The sequence below is a fragment of the Vigna unguiculata genome, chromosome 1 (genome assembly GCF_037176805.1).
Source record: "Vigna unguiculata cultivar grain cowpea cultivar isolate G323 ecotype 2 chromosome 1, ASM3717680v1, whole genome shotgun sequence".
In the NCBI taxonomy this organism is placed as follows: domain Eukaryota; kingdom Viridiplantae; phylum Streptophyta; class Magnoliopsida; order Fabales; family Fabaceae; genus Vigna; species Vigna unguiculata.
The window spans coordinates 1,265,556-1,285,560 of record NC_140792.1 but is presented as its reverse complement, the minus strand read 5'-3'; the positions used below and the strand labels follow the sequence as shown (position 1 = coordinate 1,285,560).

At 32.6% G+C, this 20,005-nt stretch overlaps 1 protein-coding gene and 1 long non-coding RNA gene across 2 annotated transcripts; one reads left to right on the top strand and one right to left on the bottom strand.

Annotated features, from left to right (window-relative positions):
- Positions 1-6,818: 6,818 nt before the first annotated feature.
- On the bottom strand, positions 6,819-8,686 carry LOC114164498 (uncharacterized). Its single transcript, XR_003599558.2, has 3 exons — positions 8,535-8,686; positions 8,341-8,415; positions 6,819-7,051 (listed from the first exon to the last, which is right to left on the bottom strand). It is a non-coding gene; the product is annotated as an uncharacterized LOC114164498 (long non-coding RNA).
- A 616-nt stretch (positions 8,687-9,302) lies between these two features.
- FHY3 (far-red elongated hypocotyls 3) lies at positions 9,303-16,665 on the top strand. Its single transcript, XM_028069966.2, has 9 exons — positions 9,303-9,569; positions 13,028-15,233; positions 15,305-15,361; positions 15,593-15,664; positions 15,757-15,819; positions 15,901-15,969; positions 16,049-16,093; positions 16,174-16,255; positions 16,361-16,665. The coding sequence occupies exons 2-8, from the start codon at positions 13,065-13,067 to the stop codon at positions 16,228-16,230; spliced, it is 2,532 nt and encodes an 843-aa protein (XP_027925767.1). The 5' UTR covers positions 9,303-9,569; positions 13,028-13,064; the 3' UTR covers positions 16,231-16,255; positions 16,361-16,665.
- The last annotated feature ends 3,340 nt before the right edge of the window (positions 16,666-20,005 follow it).

Below are 20,005 nucleotides of genomic sequence, written 5' to 3'. Positions count from 1 at the left end.
AAAGCGAACAATACTTCAAAAATGCGGTGGTTGTTCCTAATGATGGCTGCCGGACGAACTTGGGTCGGAATCCAAAACGAATAATACTTCAGACACTATTGAATTTTTAACAAATTGTTTATGGTGAGAGAAGAAAAAAAAATCTAAGACATACCATGTGAGAGATTTAGTGAAATGTTTGTTGGATTTAGCAAATATGAAAATATGCATATGATAAGACATAATTTGTGAGAAATGTTAGTTAATAGGCAATAAGGGAGTTAGTTCTAGATGTGAGTATAAAATATTTTATCAAATGTTAAACAAATTCATGAAAATGATTTTGGAAGGTTGAATGTAATGTTCCATTTAATTATTAATCGAAATTAAAGGAAACGTCACGCGATAATAGTACTGCAGAGTAGTCTTGGGGTCCCTAACACAATCCCTACGAAACTAGGCACACCACGATGCCAACAAAAGCAGGATAGCTGAATACGAATACAACGTAGAATGTAGCGTAGAAATACGGAAAGAAAATACATAGGGCCATGGCCCTAAATAAACACAAGGAAAAACTCCAGCCCAGATGGCTAAGCAGCGGAATCACCATCCACGTGTTGACCCTGAGAACCTCGCCCAACTGCTCCCATCAACCAAGTTGATGATCATCGCAAGGAAAAACGGCCACATACAACACAAACATACAACAAAACGGGTAAGCTAGAGCCAACAACACGTATCATGCAATCAAGCATATTTTCATCATCTCATATCCACATAGCAACCAAACATGTTATGACTCTTCATTCAATACACTACGACTCGACTCGACTCATCCGGATACGTATAACTTGGTCGGATTCAGCGGATGCTTGCACTTGTGTGGGTACCTCTGCTCGAACCTGAGCTGCTCGATCCCTGAGCTTTGTAATACCAGTGTTATAATGAATCAAATCTCCCCCACCACAAGGTTAGCCCTTAGTGAGTTTCAGGCCTCCTGCTACTCCCACCACAAGAGTCAGTCCGCTCTAAGTGAGACTAACTGACTCCTCGGAGTGTCAGGATGCAACCTTACCTTGAATCCTTACCTAGTTATACAGATGGGGCACCACCATGAACACCCACTAACAGGGCCATGGGATTACGTCCCGACCACTGAAGCGCAACCCCGGAGGTCTCACCTAGAGACCCCAAGGAATTACACACTGACATGGACCAATATTCATAAATCAGCAATAAGAGAATATTAAATTATATTTTTCAATTCCATATCAACCCTTGAAGTCTAATCCTCATATCAATCACATCTCAAACCCATACCTCTGGTCATCACCACCCCAATGAGTCTGGGGCCTAGTCTCATATCAATATCATGTTCCTTTAGTTTCAAACCGCATACTCATTTCACATGCTAAGTCTCATACCAACCCATTCATCCACAATTCATGAATCATGCCAAACATATACTTCATGCTCCATTACATACATGTTCATCATCATACAATCATATTCAACCAACATAGATCACTCGGGAAACATCAAACATCCAAAACACAGCACGGTCTCGCCCAGCATCTCGCTCAGGCTGAGGGGTCTCGCTCAGGCGAGCCTCCCCCTCGCCTAGGCGAGAGTACAAAAAAAACAAGGGCATGGCAACACGGGATCTCGCTTAAGCGAGATCCCTCTCACTTGGGCGAGTTGCCTGCTCGCTCAAAAATTGAGTGAGCCGCCCGGGCGACTTTTCGTGCAAAAAACTTAGGCGAGCTCCCTGTTTCATCTCGCCTAGGCGAGATGGACTCGCTTGGGCGAGATTAGCAGGTCTCGCCACTGTTCTTCGCTGTACCGCCATGTTTTCCGGCCAAACCACACATGCAAAGCACTCTCACACATCCAAACGACAGATCCAACCGTACAAACAACAAATAACTCATAAACAGTTCAAAAGGGACTCGAGACTAGAACCCTAACTTCCCGTACCTGGGATTCAAGCTAGCAAAACGCTCCGACAAGCCCTCGCTACCGAACGTACAAGCACCGCAGCTTCAAGGAACGAACGGGAGAAATGGAGTAGGGGAAACTTCGAACTGGCTCAACAACAGTGGGGCGGAACCCTAGCAGAGGTGTGTGGCGGCTGCAGCTCAAAGCAAGGACCAAGGTTCTGAAAGGTGTAGGGTACCCTAGGGTTTTAGGGCAGACTTAAGAACATATGTACCCTGGGCCAACCCTTAGGCCCACTTAGGGGCAACCCACTAAACTTTTGGGCTGGAAAAAGAAAATGGGGCCTTACATTGAATATTTGTTTTAATTTAACATAAAATGTTTTTTAATAACCATTTCTACATAGTCTATGAAGTATCATCAATTTTGTTAGTCACCAATTTTTGTGGTAAATTTTGAGTATGAATCTTTAGTTGTGTCTCTCATTTCAGCTAATTCTTTTTTTCATTCATAGGGTTGAAGCCTAAATTTGTTAGAACTGTCAAAATGGTTAACCCGACCCGGCTCGACCCATCACGGATTGATGATTTAGTTAGCCAACCCAATCCGGTTCACTTTTCAGCGAGTCAAAAAAATTCGAACTCAGCCCGGCCCACCACGGGTTGGCGGGTTAAACAGGTTGGCTCACGGGTTCACTTAATTAGAAAAAATATTATTATTTTTTTTTAGTCAAAACTAAATTGTATTTGTAATTAAAATCTAAATAAACTTTAATACAATCCAAATACAAAACAAAATAAAAATATATAAATTATTTATATGTTGGATAAATAAACAACCTAACATAATCCAAATATAAAGTCCAACTTAATAAAATAAAAAATAAAAACACTTGTGTGACCCTTTTATCTGCAGGTTGGTGAGCCAACCCGGCTCACCACGGGTTCAACCCGAATGAGCCGGGTTCTAAATGAGCCGGATCAAAAATCAACCCGTATTGAAATTTGTAAAAAAATTTCAATCCAATCCGATTCAAACCCATGGTGAGCCGGATTGGCTCGCGGGTTCCAACCCTTTTCACATCTCTAAAATTTGTGTTGTGGTTGATATAGGTTGTTTTAAATTTGTCTTCTCGTCGCTTTTAATAAGGTTTACTTACTTTTTCTTTTGTTTTATTTTATTTTATTATTATTTTTAATTTTGTCTTTCTATTAAATTCTTTTAAAAAATTGGAATAATGTAACTTTTAAGGTTTAATTGAATTTTCAATTTTTAAAAATATATGTCATGTGACCATATGGTATGTTGAAATTATTAACGTGATTAATTTCATAAGGGTTAAATATATTTTTGGTCCATTACCTTTCAATAAAAATTAGAATTAGTTTTCTTTGAAAATTCAGACTAATTTAATCCTTTATTTTTAAAAATACGTGAATTTAGTTCTTTTAACTAAATTTTGTTAGGTTAATTTCACGTTTTAAATGTGTTTTTGAATTAACATTGAAACGAAAATATATTAAACGGGTTTGAAATAATAAATGAACTTAACAAAATTTGGTTAAAATAATTAAATTTACATATTTATGAAGTTGAGAAACTAATTTTAATTTTCACGTGACCATCTAGTATGTTGAAATTGATAATGTGATTAATTTCATAAGGGTTAAATATGTTTTTAATCCACTAATTTCCAGTAAAAATTAGAATTAGTTTTCTTTAAATATTTAAACTAATTTAATTATTTATTTTTAAAAATATGTAAATTTAGTTCAAAATGTTAGATTAATTTAACGTTTCACGGAAGGAAATCATATTAAAATCATTTCATAAGTTATTAATATAGATTATTTTGTTTATTCCATTAAAATTTAGAGTTTATCTGTTAAATAATGAAACAGAAGAGATAATTAAATTCTTTCATATATGTTGTTGAAGAGACAATAATCATCGATGCACAATAATGATGTTTATTCAAGGGTACATTATGTGTGCCTTTGATATTTTAGCCCTTATTATTGTTTATTATTAATATTATTGTTTATTATTAATGAATATTTTTCTTATTTTTGGAAATGAAACAACCTGCAAATTGAAAATTTAACACCGCCATAACAATGAAAATGTGAATATCTACGTTCATTCAATATCATGGAATGAAAGAATTAAATTCTTTATAGACTAAACACTAAATTTGTGTTTTTTTACTCTATTTATGTACTTAATTAAATTTATTTTTCATTATTTATTTTTGTAGTACATCAACAACTACAAGTAAAAATGTTTTTAAACTGCCAAGTTATTTCAATCTTCGTGTATTTAAGTTACAACATCTAATCAAACGAGTATCTACACACTTCCTACAAATTTAATGAAAATAATTAAATGAATTAGAAATGGCAAATTCACAAAAATAACACTACAAATCCATAAAAATATTATGAATAATTTAATGATGACAAGATTTATATATATTTTTTCTCTTTTAAGATCAAATAATAAAAAGTGAATTATATTTGTGTAACTTTTAAAATAAAATATTAAATAAATTAAGAGTATTAACATCTTTACCTTTTAAGGGATTGAGGAAATTTTGTAAGATTGATATATTATTGTATTGGTTGAGCTTTGTTCTCGTTGGTGGACTTCTTTGGAATTAGTGTCTCAAGTGTTCGGACACTTGGGCCCAAGAATGAGTGAGTACAGAAATTATTCAATCGAAAAATAATTTGCTTAATACATTTTTTTTTTATATTTATGTGAGTTATTTATATTCCTTCAAGTACGCTTCCATGTATTTTTAATTTGATTATTTTGAAACATGTTTTTTTATAACAATGGATTTATTTCCATGCATTCAGAATACATATTTCAAAATGATTTTTTTTTTAAAAAAAAGCCACTCACTAAAAATAAGAATTTATCACTTAAAAGAAAGGAACGGCTTATTTTAAAATACGTACGTAGATTATACGGAATAAATAGCGACATACATTACTTTTTTTTCTTTTTTAAATTAAAAAAGAAGTGATATTAATTTAAAAATAGTGAGACTGAATTATTTTAATATTAAAAAAAATTATATAAATATTTTTTTAAATAAATTTTATTATTTTAAAAAATATTATCTTTTTACAAACCACTTTTAGTAAATATTAAATTTAGAGCTAACAATTTTCTAAATATATTATTATATAATTATCTTTAGACTAGTATAGAAACACACACACACACATATATATATATATATATATATATATATATATATATAATATGTTTTAATTATAATTATTAGAATAAAAAATATTATCAAATTTAAAAGAAATGTGTTTATAAATGTAACTATAAAATGACTAATTTTTCTATTTTTATTATATGTAGTTATTTAAGTTTTAAAAACAGTTACAAAATTAAAAGGATAAAATAATAAAATAAAATATATTGGTAAAGATAAAATTAATAATGAATTGGGTACACTAAAAATGATGGTTAGAGCACAATTATAGAAAAGATTGTCCTTATTAATAATTGTATATATTAGGTATGTTATACTAGTATTTATTTAAATTTTTTTGTTATAAACTATTTTTACGAACCAATAATAATTAAAATTTATTTTACAAATAAAGTACATATATTTATATACTGAATATTATATTCTGTAATAAATAATAAATTTTCTTCCAATAATAATTTTACAATTAATCAACATATGAGCCATAAAATTATATTGTGTATAATAAAACAATATATTACTAAAAATTGATTATATATTGTATTTAATAAACACAACCAATAATAAAGATTAAAGTAAAGAGAAGGTTAACGAGTGACATAAGAATATTTATTAAGAAATAATAAATATGTATTGATTTTATTATTTTTGTATTAAAATATAAAATTATTAATTTTATTAATTAAAATAATATAAATGCATATAATTTATAAAGGTAAAAATATCCTTTAAAATTTCTCAGCAATAAAAAATAAGCATTTTAAAAATTCAATTAAATATTAAATTGATACTTTAATTTTTATTTTTTTATAAATTTTTTAAATGTTTAACACTAGTTGACTTTTTTTTTTAATTTAAACTCTTTTATGGTTAATTATATTTTAATTTTAATTATTTTTTAATTTTTATTGATAAACATTAAATAAAATATTATAACAAATTTACAATATTTATGCGTATTCTTGTGTTTTAAATAAAATAAAACTGCATTAATTGTTATTAGATTAGATTTAGGGTTTAGGGTTTAGGGTTTATAATTAATCATAACTTCTATAAATTTCAATGCGTATTAATCATAACTTTATGTTTGGATGTAACATTTCAACACGATGCTAAACAATTGAAATGCATGGAGAATTATCTTTTGCAAATAAAATTTTAACAACAGAATTATCTTTTTTAATATCTTATATTTTAGAGAATTTATTTAATTTATCTGAGAGCTTTATCTTATTTATTTGATTTGTTTGATTTGATCGAATAATATCCTATGATTCCAGTATTCCTTAATTAGCACTTTAAGATTTTCCAAAGTTATGATAGTACATATGCTAAAACTATATTAATGTTGTTTTTATTATATATAATATATGACAACTTTAATAATTTTACTAAATATTACATTTGTTAGTTTCTTTAAGGAATATATTCATTTTCACGTATGTGACTAAAAATTGTAAATGCTAAAATAAATTTTGAGATAATTATGATAAAAGTTAGAAAACTGGGTATAACTTCGATTTTTTTTCTTAGAACAATCAACTTTAATATAGAGTAAATTATATTCGTGTGACATCCCATTTAAGTAGATTTAATTCTACCGAATAACCACGTAACATAGCTATATACATATAAACAGGGAAAATCAAAAGAAGTACTTAAGGAAGTCACTTTTACAATCATCCATAAATATGTAAAAGTCTTAGGCAGAATCACAGTGCCTTAACCACAATTAAAAACCAAAAGAAAAGATAATTTTCAAAAGAGACATTGTCCTAGGACAAGGGTTTTATAACAACCCTAGAGCCAAAACGTCATTCCTAGGAGCCACAAGAAACAGGTCCAGCTATGCAGCACCACTGCCCCCATCGGATCTACCACCAGGATTTGCCCCATCTGCTCCCACCAAGAGGTGATCATCGCAAAGAAAAGACAGTACAGGAACATACATAAAATGCAAAGGGGTGAGCTAGTGCAAACGTCATTAACATATTATAAAAACATGTACAAGACAAAGCAGATTATTATTAATGAACTTATAAACATTTCAATCGTGAAAGGGCAGACAAATGCAAGTTCCTATGACTCGATATCCGGATCATACACTTGATATAGAATTCTAAAGGAAGTATGCACCTGTGCTGGTTTCTAAACTCTGCAGAGTCTAGACGCAAGGGGTTATCACCCAACCACACACAGGGTTAATCCATTAATGTCTTGGGCCCAAACTATCCCAAGACTAGGACCTCCTGCCACTCTCACCACATAAATCATTCTGCTCTACGTGAGCGTGAAGGTCTATTAGAGTTCAGGATACCTTCCTTTATCTAGACATCTCCTATATCAAGGTATACACTAGGCATGCACTTATACATACATGCATACATACATACATATATATATATATATATATATATATATATATATACATGCATACATACATACATATATATATATATATATATATATATATATATATCACTAGGAGTTTTCCCCATGAAACTCCCTCTCAACACATATCACATGCCTATCCATCACCCAAATTCAGTGCATTCAGACACTCAAGAATATCATGTTTCGGTACTCATGCTCATCACATGCATAACAATATATCTTCCAACATTCAAAACATAAATCATACATAACAATGACTATTTTTCAGTTCAAATCAAGCACACATACTAAGCATGATAACGTACTATAAATAAGGAAAGTAATTAACATAAGCATGGAGTAGCATCAACCAACACAGCAGTCCTTGTCACGAATTCTCGCCTAAGCTGAAGATCCTCGTCCAGGCGTTTTCGCTCAGGCGACCTCTTCTCGCCTAGGCGAGGGTCCAACAGTGACCTCTGCAAGAATTTCATCGAATTCTCGCTCAGGCGATAGCGTCTCGCCTAGGCGAGACTGTGCCTCGCTCAAAAATCCTGCTTGTCGCCTAGACGACCATTCGAGATGAAATTCAGGGGTGAGTCCCTGCTATTCTCGCCTGGGCGAGGGTTACCCGCTTGGGCGAGATTAACAGGTTTCTCACCTGCCAGTACATGCATTTTCTCATCTGATCGAACACACACACTCAACAACCAACTTCATACATCAAGCCACAAGATTCAAACATCAAAACACAAGATTCATCCAGAATAGGTAAAAACACTTAAGGAGACGATTACCCTAGCTTCCCTTACCTTGCTCAGAGGCTAACCAAACGAAAACAAACTCGAAACTAAGGGTTACTTCAGTTCCAAGGCCAAGGCAGTGAGCTGAAACATAAGGATTTGCGAAAGACAAAGTTAGGAAACTTTAACTCTAACTTGACTAACATTTTTCAACAGTGGAGGAATGAAAAGAAGGGACCAGAAGGCCTATTAGCTCAGCTTACCTGGAGAAGTACGAGTCTTGCTAGCTCCGAGATGGACAATTTCGTGCCCTAGCAGAGTTCCTAATAGAAGAACAAGAGGGGATAAGGAGACAACTTCAGAAACGGAGACCAGAGAAACGAGAAAGCAGAAGGGGGTCTTGGGGCCCCCTTAATGGACTGGTCTTAGGCCCACGAATGGCTAGGCCCAAACAACAAATAAAAAGAAACTAAAATGGGGCTTACAACTCGCACATCTCAAAATATTTGGTTGAATTATACACAATTTTTTATTTTTTTACCATTTATAACATAAATTCTTATAAGAACACACATTATGATATTTTGTAATGAAACAAATAACTGATATAATACACAAGAAGTATTAGTGTAATGTTTTCAAATTTGTGAGTGAAGTTTTCTTAGAAGCTTTTAACAAAAATACAAAATTTGAGAAAAAAATTTATGAGACACTGCAATTTATTTTATACAAAAAAATAATCAAATTCTATTTTGTCCTTTCAGTCTTCTGAGTATTTGTTTTTTTTAATGATGCATATTATTTTTTTAAAAATTGTTTAATATTATATTATTTATTAGTGTGAGCTGAGCTTAATTTGCACGCGCCTTGTTATTGACTTGTGTTTTGAAAGAAATAAACCTTGAGCGGGAAAAAAACATCAATAAATACGAATATATTAATTTTAATTTTAATAATCATTATCAGGAGTGCTAATTTTCTATTTTATTTTGGTATTAATAATTAATAATATTCATTAAGAGGGTGTGGTAAGTAGAAGGTACGCGACACGTGCTCGGGTCTGGGAGACTCGGATTGGGAAACGAAGAGAACAGAGTGGCTTCGGAAACCCTAAGCTTCACGCATTTGGGGAACCTCCTTCCTCCACTCGCTCATGCTCCTCGCGTGACCATCTTCTTCTTCTTCTCTCTCTCTCTCTTCATCTCTCTCTCTCTCTCTTCATCTCTCTCTCTCTCTCTCCTCTTCACTCTCAACACACATCGATCATCGTCAAAACCATCGTCAATCTCTATTTTCAGGTACTCTTTCACCATGATTTCCTCCCTTTTTTATTCTCTTTTCTTCATTCATTCATTCGTTGGCGATCATTAATCAAACACTATGTGCTTATGTGTGTGTGCGTGCTCGCTCGTGAGATGGAGAGATAGTATTGTGCACAAGGAAGTGGAATTTGGATTGGAATTCGAAGTTTTTGTGTGTTTTTGGTGCTGTATGGTTAGGTGCTAAAATTGTTAGGCGAGGTGCCAGTGTTTGTCTGTGTGACTTAGAGACTTACTCTGTTTGATTAATTTAACTGTGAAATTAAGGAGGAAATAATGTCGTGACGTAGATGAATGAAAGAATGAGTCGGAGTGTTAACATTTTTGGTTTGGCATTTCAAGTTTGTTGACTTGTGTTTTTCTATGTGTTTTTGACTTGTGTGGTTTTGGAGGTTAGACTTAAAAACCCTGCTTGGCTGAATCGTGTTGATACTGTAGTTCTTTTATTTTGTTGAATGAAGTTGAATTTGAAATGATTCCAGATTTGTTAGTTACTGTAAGTGGTTTTGGAGGTTAGACTTAGCCTTCTTGAGGTTTTCTAAAGTATGGTCAGCCTTTGAAAAGGATGTTAACTATTTGAATTGAGTTGCGTGAGCAGTGCTGGAATTTTTTGTTGGATGTATACCATTGTATTAATATTGATGTTTCTTGAGGTTAAATTAAACCCTCTGGAGGGCTCTGAAGTGATGTTTCGCCACCGGAACAAGTTGATCAGTTGCTGAGTGCGGAATCCCAAAATTATGTAATAAAAACACCTTTGTAGCCTTTGGTGCTGCCATAGCAGTGCTACCTCCACAAATTGCTTATGGTGGGTTGGTCGATATCATTCCATCTTATAGCATTATGGTGTAATGGTTATTTCATAATTACAGTGGAAAGAATAATTTGCAATTTGAATTAAATTGTGATAGCCTAATCTCTTGGTTGATATCATTCTATTAATGTTGATGGTTCTCTAGGTTGTTTTATGAGCCCGATAAACTTCCACCCTGAAATTCAATGAATTGGGGTGGAAAGATGGGAGAGATATCTAGAAAGTCGAAAAGGTAGGAAGAGGATGTAACAAGTGATGTAATGGTAAAGAAAGATAGGGATGGGAAGAAAATTGGGTGGAAATGAGATGGAAGAGAAAATAGGCGGTGGATGATTATAGTTTTTCTTGTATGCTAGGAAAATGATTTGTTGGAGGAAATTTTTTGCTTGCATTGAACAGTTGGTGTTTTGGTTTTTTGTAGGATCCTGATTATGGCTGCTTCATTAATTTTCTGAACGGTCAGTTGCTATCATGGGAAAAATATATATATTGGAAATTTCATATATATGGTCCTTTAATATGGGAAATTTCATACTTACAATAATATATATATATATATATATATATATATATATATATATATATTCGAATTGCAATTAGTAAGTTATTTGTATAAGAAGAACAATAGTAACTCTTAGAAAATGGGTTTTAGGTCTAATTCAACCTCATAAAACTAACTTGTAAGATTTTTTTTTAACCCACTTATTCTTCAACACTCCTAATGCCAAAGGACTCGATATCTTGAGCAAGGGAATAAAGGGGGGCCCATAGTGGGTGACATGATAGGACAATAAACCTCGTTAGGATTAGGATAAGCTCTGGAATCATCTTAGAAAGTGGATTTAAAGCCTACATCACAAAAACAACTTGTAAGGTAAGTTTTGCACTTACTTATAGACTATAATTTGACCATATCTCTAGTTGATATGAGATCTCAATGTAGATATTTATGCTTTTGGTGAATAGCTTGGAACATTTTAGTTCCACTAATTTTTGAAGCTTTGATATGAGTAAGTAGGGCTAAGCTTCAAATATCAACTTGGTTGGAGAGAAACCCCAAAATTTTCAATAATAAATCCGTTGTATGGTATATAACAGTCTTCTTTACCTCTTTATGGCATTCAACTTAAGGTTTTAGAGGGCTTTTTTGGTAAATGAAAAAAATAGTTTAATGACTTTACACTTCTATGATGAGCTTTTTATAGTTCATTCTTGTCCTTTAAAGAGGATTTCTTGTTCTTCTTCTAGAGAAACCCCATAAATTAAATTTTTCCATTGTGAAACTTAGCTGTTTGTGAGTTCTAAAAGAGTTTAATCCTAGACTTTGATGACAAAAGAATGCAACATAACATTAGTCTCAGTCAATAGCACCATCATTGAGAACTGATGTCTCGATAACTTTCACTCTACGACACTTTACCCATTGACACTACTCAACTTAATCAATTGTCAACACCCTCTGTAGGTAGCCATTTCTGAAGCATCAACATTCAATTCTGATACAAATTTGATAAGCACCCTAGCACTGGAGGAATCCGCCCTCAACATATAGCAAGGAGGGAACACAAACACTTACATACCCCATCGAACATCTCATTACTTGATATGGGACTTAGGTACTCTATAATGCCCAAGTTCTTATCATGTGATCACTAAATACCCATTATAACCCTTTATTGGCAGTCAAACCACTTGTTCGCACATCTAGGTGACATGGCACTGCCACTTCTCTTGCTAGTCTCACCTCTACTTACACAGTAGAACAATTGTTGTAATTTGGTTTATCTATTTGGATGGGATTTGAGAACATTGTATGCCCTTCCTCAATTTTTCTCCAGGTAAAGGGTTCTATATCAACAACTAAACCTTCTTTCCAGGTACAAAGTAAAATGATTTAAGGATTTTCAAAATGGTTTGTAAAGAGTGGGTAGTTCTTCTCCTATCATTTTTCTACTTTCCCCTTCCGCCTCCCCAATTTCTTTATTTGGAGAACCTCTTATCCTTAAATAAGAGTGCTAGAAACACACTCTTTCAATACATACTCCCCATGTTTAAAACTGATGTTGGTGCCTTTGGTTTGAGAATGGAACCCACCAAATGGGGGTTGTGGTCCACATAATTAGTGTGATACACATAAATTTCACACGATTAAAGAGAATGTACTCCTAGCATTTCTCATATTCAAATCAGGTCGCTATTTATTTAGTCTTTGCTTTGTGCAGCATATGAATTTGTGCGGAGAAAATGACTTAATTTCCGTGGCAGCCTTCATTTGCTCTTCTCAAGATCATGTAGAGAATTTGGGCCCTCTATAAATTGTCATGCAACTCTCCCCTAAATTAGGAGCATTGGTTGGTTACTAATTGATGTTTCAAAATATGTACATATGCTTATTATCTGTGACTGTTTCTGCCTATAATAAGGTTATACTGTCAATTCTTGTATAGATGATTTTACTATCTTGTGCCTTTAAACTAACAAATTGTTTTCCTTTTAGTTAAAATTCCTTGTCAGGATCTATATTGCTTTCTTTTGTTCCTAGAAAATGCATAATCACATAGGGAGGCAGTTAATGAGGTGAACAACTTGATCGTATGACATGCCTTTCCTTTATATTTTTCAGTACCCTTGAAAACACTGAGTCGAAAGCTTTTTTCGTCATGGATATAGATCTCCGGTTACCTTCGGGTGAACATGATAAGGAGGATGAAGAAACAACTACAATTGATAACATGCTGGACAGTGAAGAAAAATTGCACAATGGAGGTATAGATGGCAGAAATATAGTTGATACTGGTATTGAGGTACATGCTCTAAATGGTGGAGATTTGAATTCACCCACAGTTGATATTGTAATGTTTAAGGAAGATACAAATCTTGAGCCACTTTCTGGCATGGAATTTGAGTCTCATGGGGAAGCTTATTCTTTTTACCAAGAATATGCTCGGTCGATGGGATTCAACACTGCAATACAAAATAGTCGTCGTTCAAAGACATCAAGAGAATTTATAGATGCGAAGTTTGCTTGCTCCAGATATGGAACAAAACGAGAGTATGACAAATCATTTAATCGACCACGTGCTCGACAGAACAAACAAGATTCTGAAAATTCAACAGGTCGAAGATCTTGCTCTAAAACTGATTGTAAAGCAAGCATGCATGTAAAAAGAAGATCAGATGGAAAGTGGGTTATACATAGCTTTGTGAAAGAGCATAATCATGAGCTTTTACCAGCCCAAGCAGTTAGTGAACAAACAAGAAGAATGTATGCTGCAATGGCTAGGCAGTTTGCTGAATACAAAACTGTGGTTGGTCTCAAGAATGAGAAGAATCCATTTGATAAAGGTCGAAATTTGGGCCTGGAGTCAGGGGAGGCTAAACTCATGCTTGATTTTTTCATACAGATGCAAAATATGAATTCCAACTTCTTTTATGCAGTAGATCTTGGTGAAGATCAACGTCTGAAAAATCTTTTATGGATTGATGCTAAAAGTAGGCATGACTATATCAACTTTTGTGATGTAGTGTCATTTGACACCACATATGTTAGAAACAAATATAAAATGCCTCTTGCACTTTTTGTTGGAGTGAACCAGCACTACCAATTTACACTACTTGGATGTGCCTTGATATCAGATGAAAGTGCTGCCACTTTTTCTTGGCTATTTCGGACATGGCTGAAAGGAGTTGGTGGTCAAGTTCCGAAAGTGATCATTACTGACCATGACAAGACATTGAAGTCAGTTATTTCAGACATCTTTCCTAATTCTAGTCATTGTGTTTGCCTATGGCACGTATTAGGAAAGGTATCTGAAAATTTAGCTCCTGTAATTAAAAAGCATGATAATTTTATGGCCAAATTTGAAAAATGCATTTATAGGTCCTTGACCAGTGATGATTTTGAGAAGAGATGGTGGAAAATTGTTGATAAGTGTGAACTTCGTGAGGATGAATGCATGCAGTCATTGTATGAAGATCGAAAGTTATGGGCACCAACATTCATGAAAGATGTTTTCTTAGGTGGTATGTCTACCGTCCAGCGATCCGAAAGTGTAAATTCCTTCTTTGACAAATATGTTCATAAGAAGACCTCTGTCCAAGACTTTGTCAAACAGTATGAATCAATCTTGCAAGACAGGTATGAAGAGGAAGCAAAAGCAGATTCTGATACATGGAATAAATTGGCAACATTAAAAACTCCTTCACCTTTGGAGAAGAGTGTTGCAGGGACTTTCACTCATGCTGTATTCAAGAAAATTCAAGCTGAGGTTGTTGGTGCAGTTGCCTGTCATCCTAAAGCTGACAGGCAGGATGATACAACCACAGTTCACAGGGTTCATGACATGGAAACAAGTAAAGACTTTTTTGTTGTGGTGAATCAAGTGAAGTTCGAGTTGTCTTGTATATGTAGGTTATTTGAATACAGAGGTTATCTTTGTAGACATGCATTGATTGTTCTTCAATATTCTGGACATTCAGTGTTCCCGTCTCAATATATTTTGAAACGGTGGACAAAAGATGCAAAGCTCAGGAATATAATTGGAGAAGAATCTGAACACATGCTTACTAGGGTGCAACGGTACAATGATTTATGTCAGCGAGCACTGAAGCTTAGTGAAGAGGGATCATTGTCCCAAGAGAGTTATAGTATTGCATTCCATGCTCTACATGAAGCACACAAAAGTTGTGTGAATGTTAACAATTCTAGTAAGAGTCCTACAGAAGCTGGTACATCAGGGGCTCATGGTCAGCTTTCCACTGAAGAAGATACACAAAGTAGAAATATAGGCAAACCAAACAAAAAGAAGAACCCAACTAAAAAGAAAAAGGTTTGCTATTTATAAGAATTTGACTTCTACACTTTCATTTTTTGCTATATGACCTCCTCTTTGACTTGCAGGTGAACTCTGAAGCAGAAGTGATGACAGTTGGGGCCCTAGACAACTTGCAACAAATGGTTTGTTCTCCTACAATTCGTTAACGCTTAAAAATGTTTGATCTTTTAGTCTTTTGGATAAAAACATGTAGATGAAATTCAGAATTGAAGTCAGAATGTATGTATTTATGTGAACCTAGAGGGGAAAAGTTATGAAACAATACATGTGAATTTCAACTTATTTTAATGAATACATGTGTATGCTTGCTTGAATTACACTGCAGTTGAGTTAAAAGTAACCTTCTTTTGTAGGAAAAATTCAGCACAAGAGCTGCAGTAACCCTTGAAGGTTATTATGGTACACAACAGAGCGTGCAAGGAATGGTATGAATATGACATACTAAGGTTCTAATATTTTATAATATATATTTAATGAGTTAAACTTTATAACATTTTTTTATTTCATGATGGTGTAGTTGAACTTAATGGGACCAACTCGTGATGATTACTATGGGAATCAACAGACTCTTCAGGGGCTGGTGCGTAAAAGAACTAGTGATAATCTTTTGTTAAATATTTTTTACAGTATAATAATATACAAACTGTGTTTACATGTGTAGGGACCAATAAGTTCCATACCAACCAGTCACGATGGTTATTACGGTGCACATCAGGGCATTTCTGGTCTGGTATGGTTTACTAAAAGCTAGGGATAATTTTCTTTCCCTCATAATGTTTGATGAATTCTTATACGGTCCAAACGTGCAGGCACAACTAGATTTTTTGCGAACTGGTTTCACATATAGCATTCGGGTTAGTGTGGTAATTCAAACCTTCTTAGTATTTTTTTTTTTTTCTGAAGAGCACTTCTATAAATTGCTTCATTGTGGCAGGATGATCCTAACGTGAGAGCAACACAGTTGCATGACGATCCATCAAGACATGCGTGATTGTCATATTATCCTTTGGAACAAGGTAGTTTATATTTTGAGCCAACCCCAATATTTTGTTGTGATTAAATAAATAATTTCGTAGAAGACGAATGTTTCAAGTTGTGTTTGAAATTGTTCCTATTTATAGGCTGATGAAGTGAGAGCTACTAGATGATTTTCTGGCGTTGAGAATGGATACCTCTTTACCATTTGAGGTTATAGTGGAAAATCTCCAAATCCAGTATTTGTAATATAATACTGTTATATTAATAATATACTATAGGATAACTGCAATTAACGTCTACTATAAATATTAATAGATATTGTAAGGCCTTAGCGATCAACCTCATTTGGAGATTGTTGTATTATATACTTATTCTTTAGGCTGCTTGAGAAATTGTAATTATGAAATATTTGTTAGGAATGAAGTATTTCGCATGCTTATTTCCTTTAGTGCAAATGGTATACCCTTACATTTATAATTTTATTTACTCCTTTTGTCGATATATTCTGTATTTATAACTGTCAAATTATAACTTTTTTCCCATGGAAACATACTTGTGCATGAGTCCTGAATGCATGTTCATAGATCAATACTTCTGTTACTTTTGACAACAGAGAAGGTTCAGTTGGCAATAACACAACAATTTGTACTTTTTGATAATGATAGGGAGGGGTGTTTACGATTTAGTTCAGTTTTTTTTATTAAAATGTTATTTGAACCAAATATAACTTTAATTGTTGTTGAGTTTATTTTCAATATAATAAAAATGAAAAGTTTGTAGCTAGGATATGCAAAGTTTGTTTCAATATAAACAATAATATTAGCTTTTCATTTTACTTGTGAATATGAAAACTTTGTAGCTGGTATCAATGTAGACATATTGCTAAATTTTCAAAGGAATTCATATAGATCAATATTTTAGTTTTTAATGATTTCACTTGGTGTTTTCTTTGGTTTAGATATTCTTCATTACGTGAAGTGTTTTTATTGGCACCTCAGTTAGTTGTCTCCACACATAGCGACAATAAGCAAAACATACAAATAAATAAATAAATAAACAAAAAAAGGAGTAACGAGAATATGACAACTAACGAAAAAGAAAAAAACATGAAAGTGAATGGTTGGGAAATAGTGTTAATTTTTGTGCTAATTTATAGATTTGACGATGTTTAAAGAAATATTGAGATTTAGATATGTTGTTATTAGGTTAACAACTTAATTATAAAAATAGTCATTCACATGAGAATTTTGTATTTTTTTTTCTTAAAATTGAATTATCATTTAAATAAGGATTTCAGCCTTTTTTTAAGTATCAATTTAAGTACTCACCTTTTCTTTTTCTTTTATTATTTTGTATATTTATAAAGCAAAATTATTGCTGTAATTAATTCAAAATTTATGATTTTTTTTAAATTATAAAATTTTAGTTTATATTTTTTTAAATTCTATTTAGTTTTTCTTTTCTTTTCAAAATATGGTTATTTTATGTTTAGATGATATATTTTAAATATTTTTTGAAGTTAAGTTTGCTAAATAGAGTTTTTTTATGTAATTGAATAGATTAAATAAAATTGAAATAAATCCTGGTAAATTTTAAACCTGTGGGCTTTTGTGGCCTCAATCCATGTGAGTTAGGATCAAATTACGGGGTTGGGTCAAATTGACAGGTCTACTTATGGCTAGTGGATCGATTTTTGAGATGATCATTTCACAAGTTCCTAACCTAATATGACATCCATAATCGTCAGTTTGTTATCTATTAAAACACTCTATCTTCTCTAAACTAACCTAATATGACACCTATCTTTATTGTTAGTTCGTCATCTATTAAAACACTCACTCTTCTCTAAACACAAATGACCAACCTTTACCTTAAAAATTAGTGCAAAGTCATTTAATTTAAATGAAGTCTTCCAAAGGTTCACGCAAAGGGATTTTATATTCCTGGTTGTCCCCAAGTGATACACTTTGATGACCCTAGCTTGTATTTCTACGCAACTAAGAATTCTCCATCTATAATTTAGCAAAGGACCATGTGCCCATAGATTTAACCATTAATAGCTACCATAAACTTGTTAATGTCCTAATAATCCTTCTCATTCCTCAACTTTATGAGAAGGTTGAAATAGCTCATGCAAACTAATAAGAACGAGCACAAAATTAGGTTAAGTTTGAAGTCATCTTGAGGGTAACCATCTTACCGAAGCAAATAAAAAGTCTTAAGCATACCTAAAAAATTTGTAACTAAAGCCAAAGTTGAAGTTGATGCAAAGGCACAAGAGGTCATTGAAACTAGTGCTACAACTCTTGAAGATGCCAAAGAAAAAACAAAAATGGAGATGGAGGATGACCACTTGAGATACAACACACTCAATATGATAAGTCTAAGTAGAAGAAGGTTCACACACATAACAAAAACTCATTTAGTTTTTCATTCATTTTAAATTTCCTATTTATATAACATTTGGTTGAGAGTTCCAAGTATGTCCATGCTTATTATACACACGAAACAAGGTTAGTTATCCTAAACTTAACCTAACCAAGACCCAATCAAAGAATTTTAGCTCCATGTTAAACTAAAACATTTTTCAATGAGGGTTTGGTTACAAGCTAGGTTATGATTATAAGTTGTAATCAATTGTCTAGCCTTGTTGAGTTCTTCCTCCAACTCTCTAGCTTTACTTCGAGTCATGACTTCTCTTGAAGTCTCCCTTAAAACTTTGACTCTTTTATCTCTTACCTTAGACTTTCCCTTGCTCCTTTCTTTTAATTATTCATGCTTATTTTGGCTCCCTTATGATCACATCAAAAACTTCTTTGCAACCTACCTAATTAACTTTTGCAAACACAATTAATTTTATTCCATTAAGATTTTAGTTTATCAATTTCATATTCTTATATAGTCCATTGAATGTTGTTATGATTTTCTTTATTCTTAACACACAAAAAAAACATATTTTTTATTAGTGTCCTTAATTTTACTATTGTAGATCTTGAAGTAATGAATTATTTATATGATGTAGTGTTTGATAGTTGTATACATTGTGTACTAGATAAGACATTTAACATTTGTAGATGTCGTAAAATAGTATTCATTTAATGATTAAATGTTGTGTCATGTGATGAACCAATAATCTTTTATATATGTTTTATCATTCTAGTTGTTATTGTTATGTACTTTTAACAAACATATAACCACTTTGTAGTGCTATATAAAGGTATATTGTGCTTGTTGCATGAATGTTGAAAACTTTGCATGCAACAACATTTATTACAAAATACAAGAGAGAATTATTCAATTTTATCTCGTGGTGAAATTAGTAATCAATATCATATTGTTTTTAGGCTCATTTCAACACTAAATGAACAAATAACTAAAATTAGATCTCATTTCAATCTTCATCCATTTGTGATGAATTCTTGCAAGAATATGAGTATCACATCCAAGATTAAAATGTTTAATTAGGATAATAATTTCAACCTATGATGAATCGAAATAAAACGAGAGTCTTACTCATATTCCAAACTTGTACCGAAAGTTTTCACTTGTAAACTAAATATTTAGTACTTTCTTCTACTTGTATGCACATAACACATATTTTGATTGTAGTATACTTCCATAGAAAAATGATATAAAATCATTCTTGAAATATCTTTGTATACATTTTTTTTCTTTTATGATGACTTTATATATGAATACTTTTGTGTTAATTTTTTTAAAGGGAGGATGAAATGATAAATTTTAATAAATTTACTCAAGAGTATGATACATCTTTAAGATTTGTTAAA

Excerpts from the sequence above, each read along its gene's own strand:
- FHY3 (XM_028069966.2), top strand. The coding sequence starts at position 13,065 with ATGGATATAGATCTCCGGTTACCTTCGGGTGAACATGATAAGGAGGAT. Across the intron at positions 15,665-15,756 it reads AACAGAGCGTGCAAGGAATG|TTGAACTTAATGGGACCAAC; the intron begins GTATGAATATGA and ends ATGATGGTGTAG. Across the intron at positions 15,970-16,048 it reads ATCAGGGCATTTCTGGTCTG|GCACAACTAGATTTTTTGCG; the intron begins GTATGGTTTACT and ends CCAAACGTGCAG.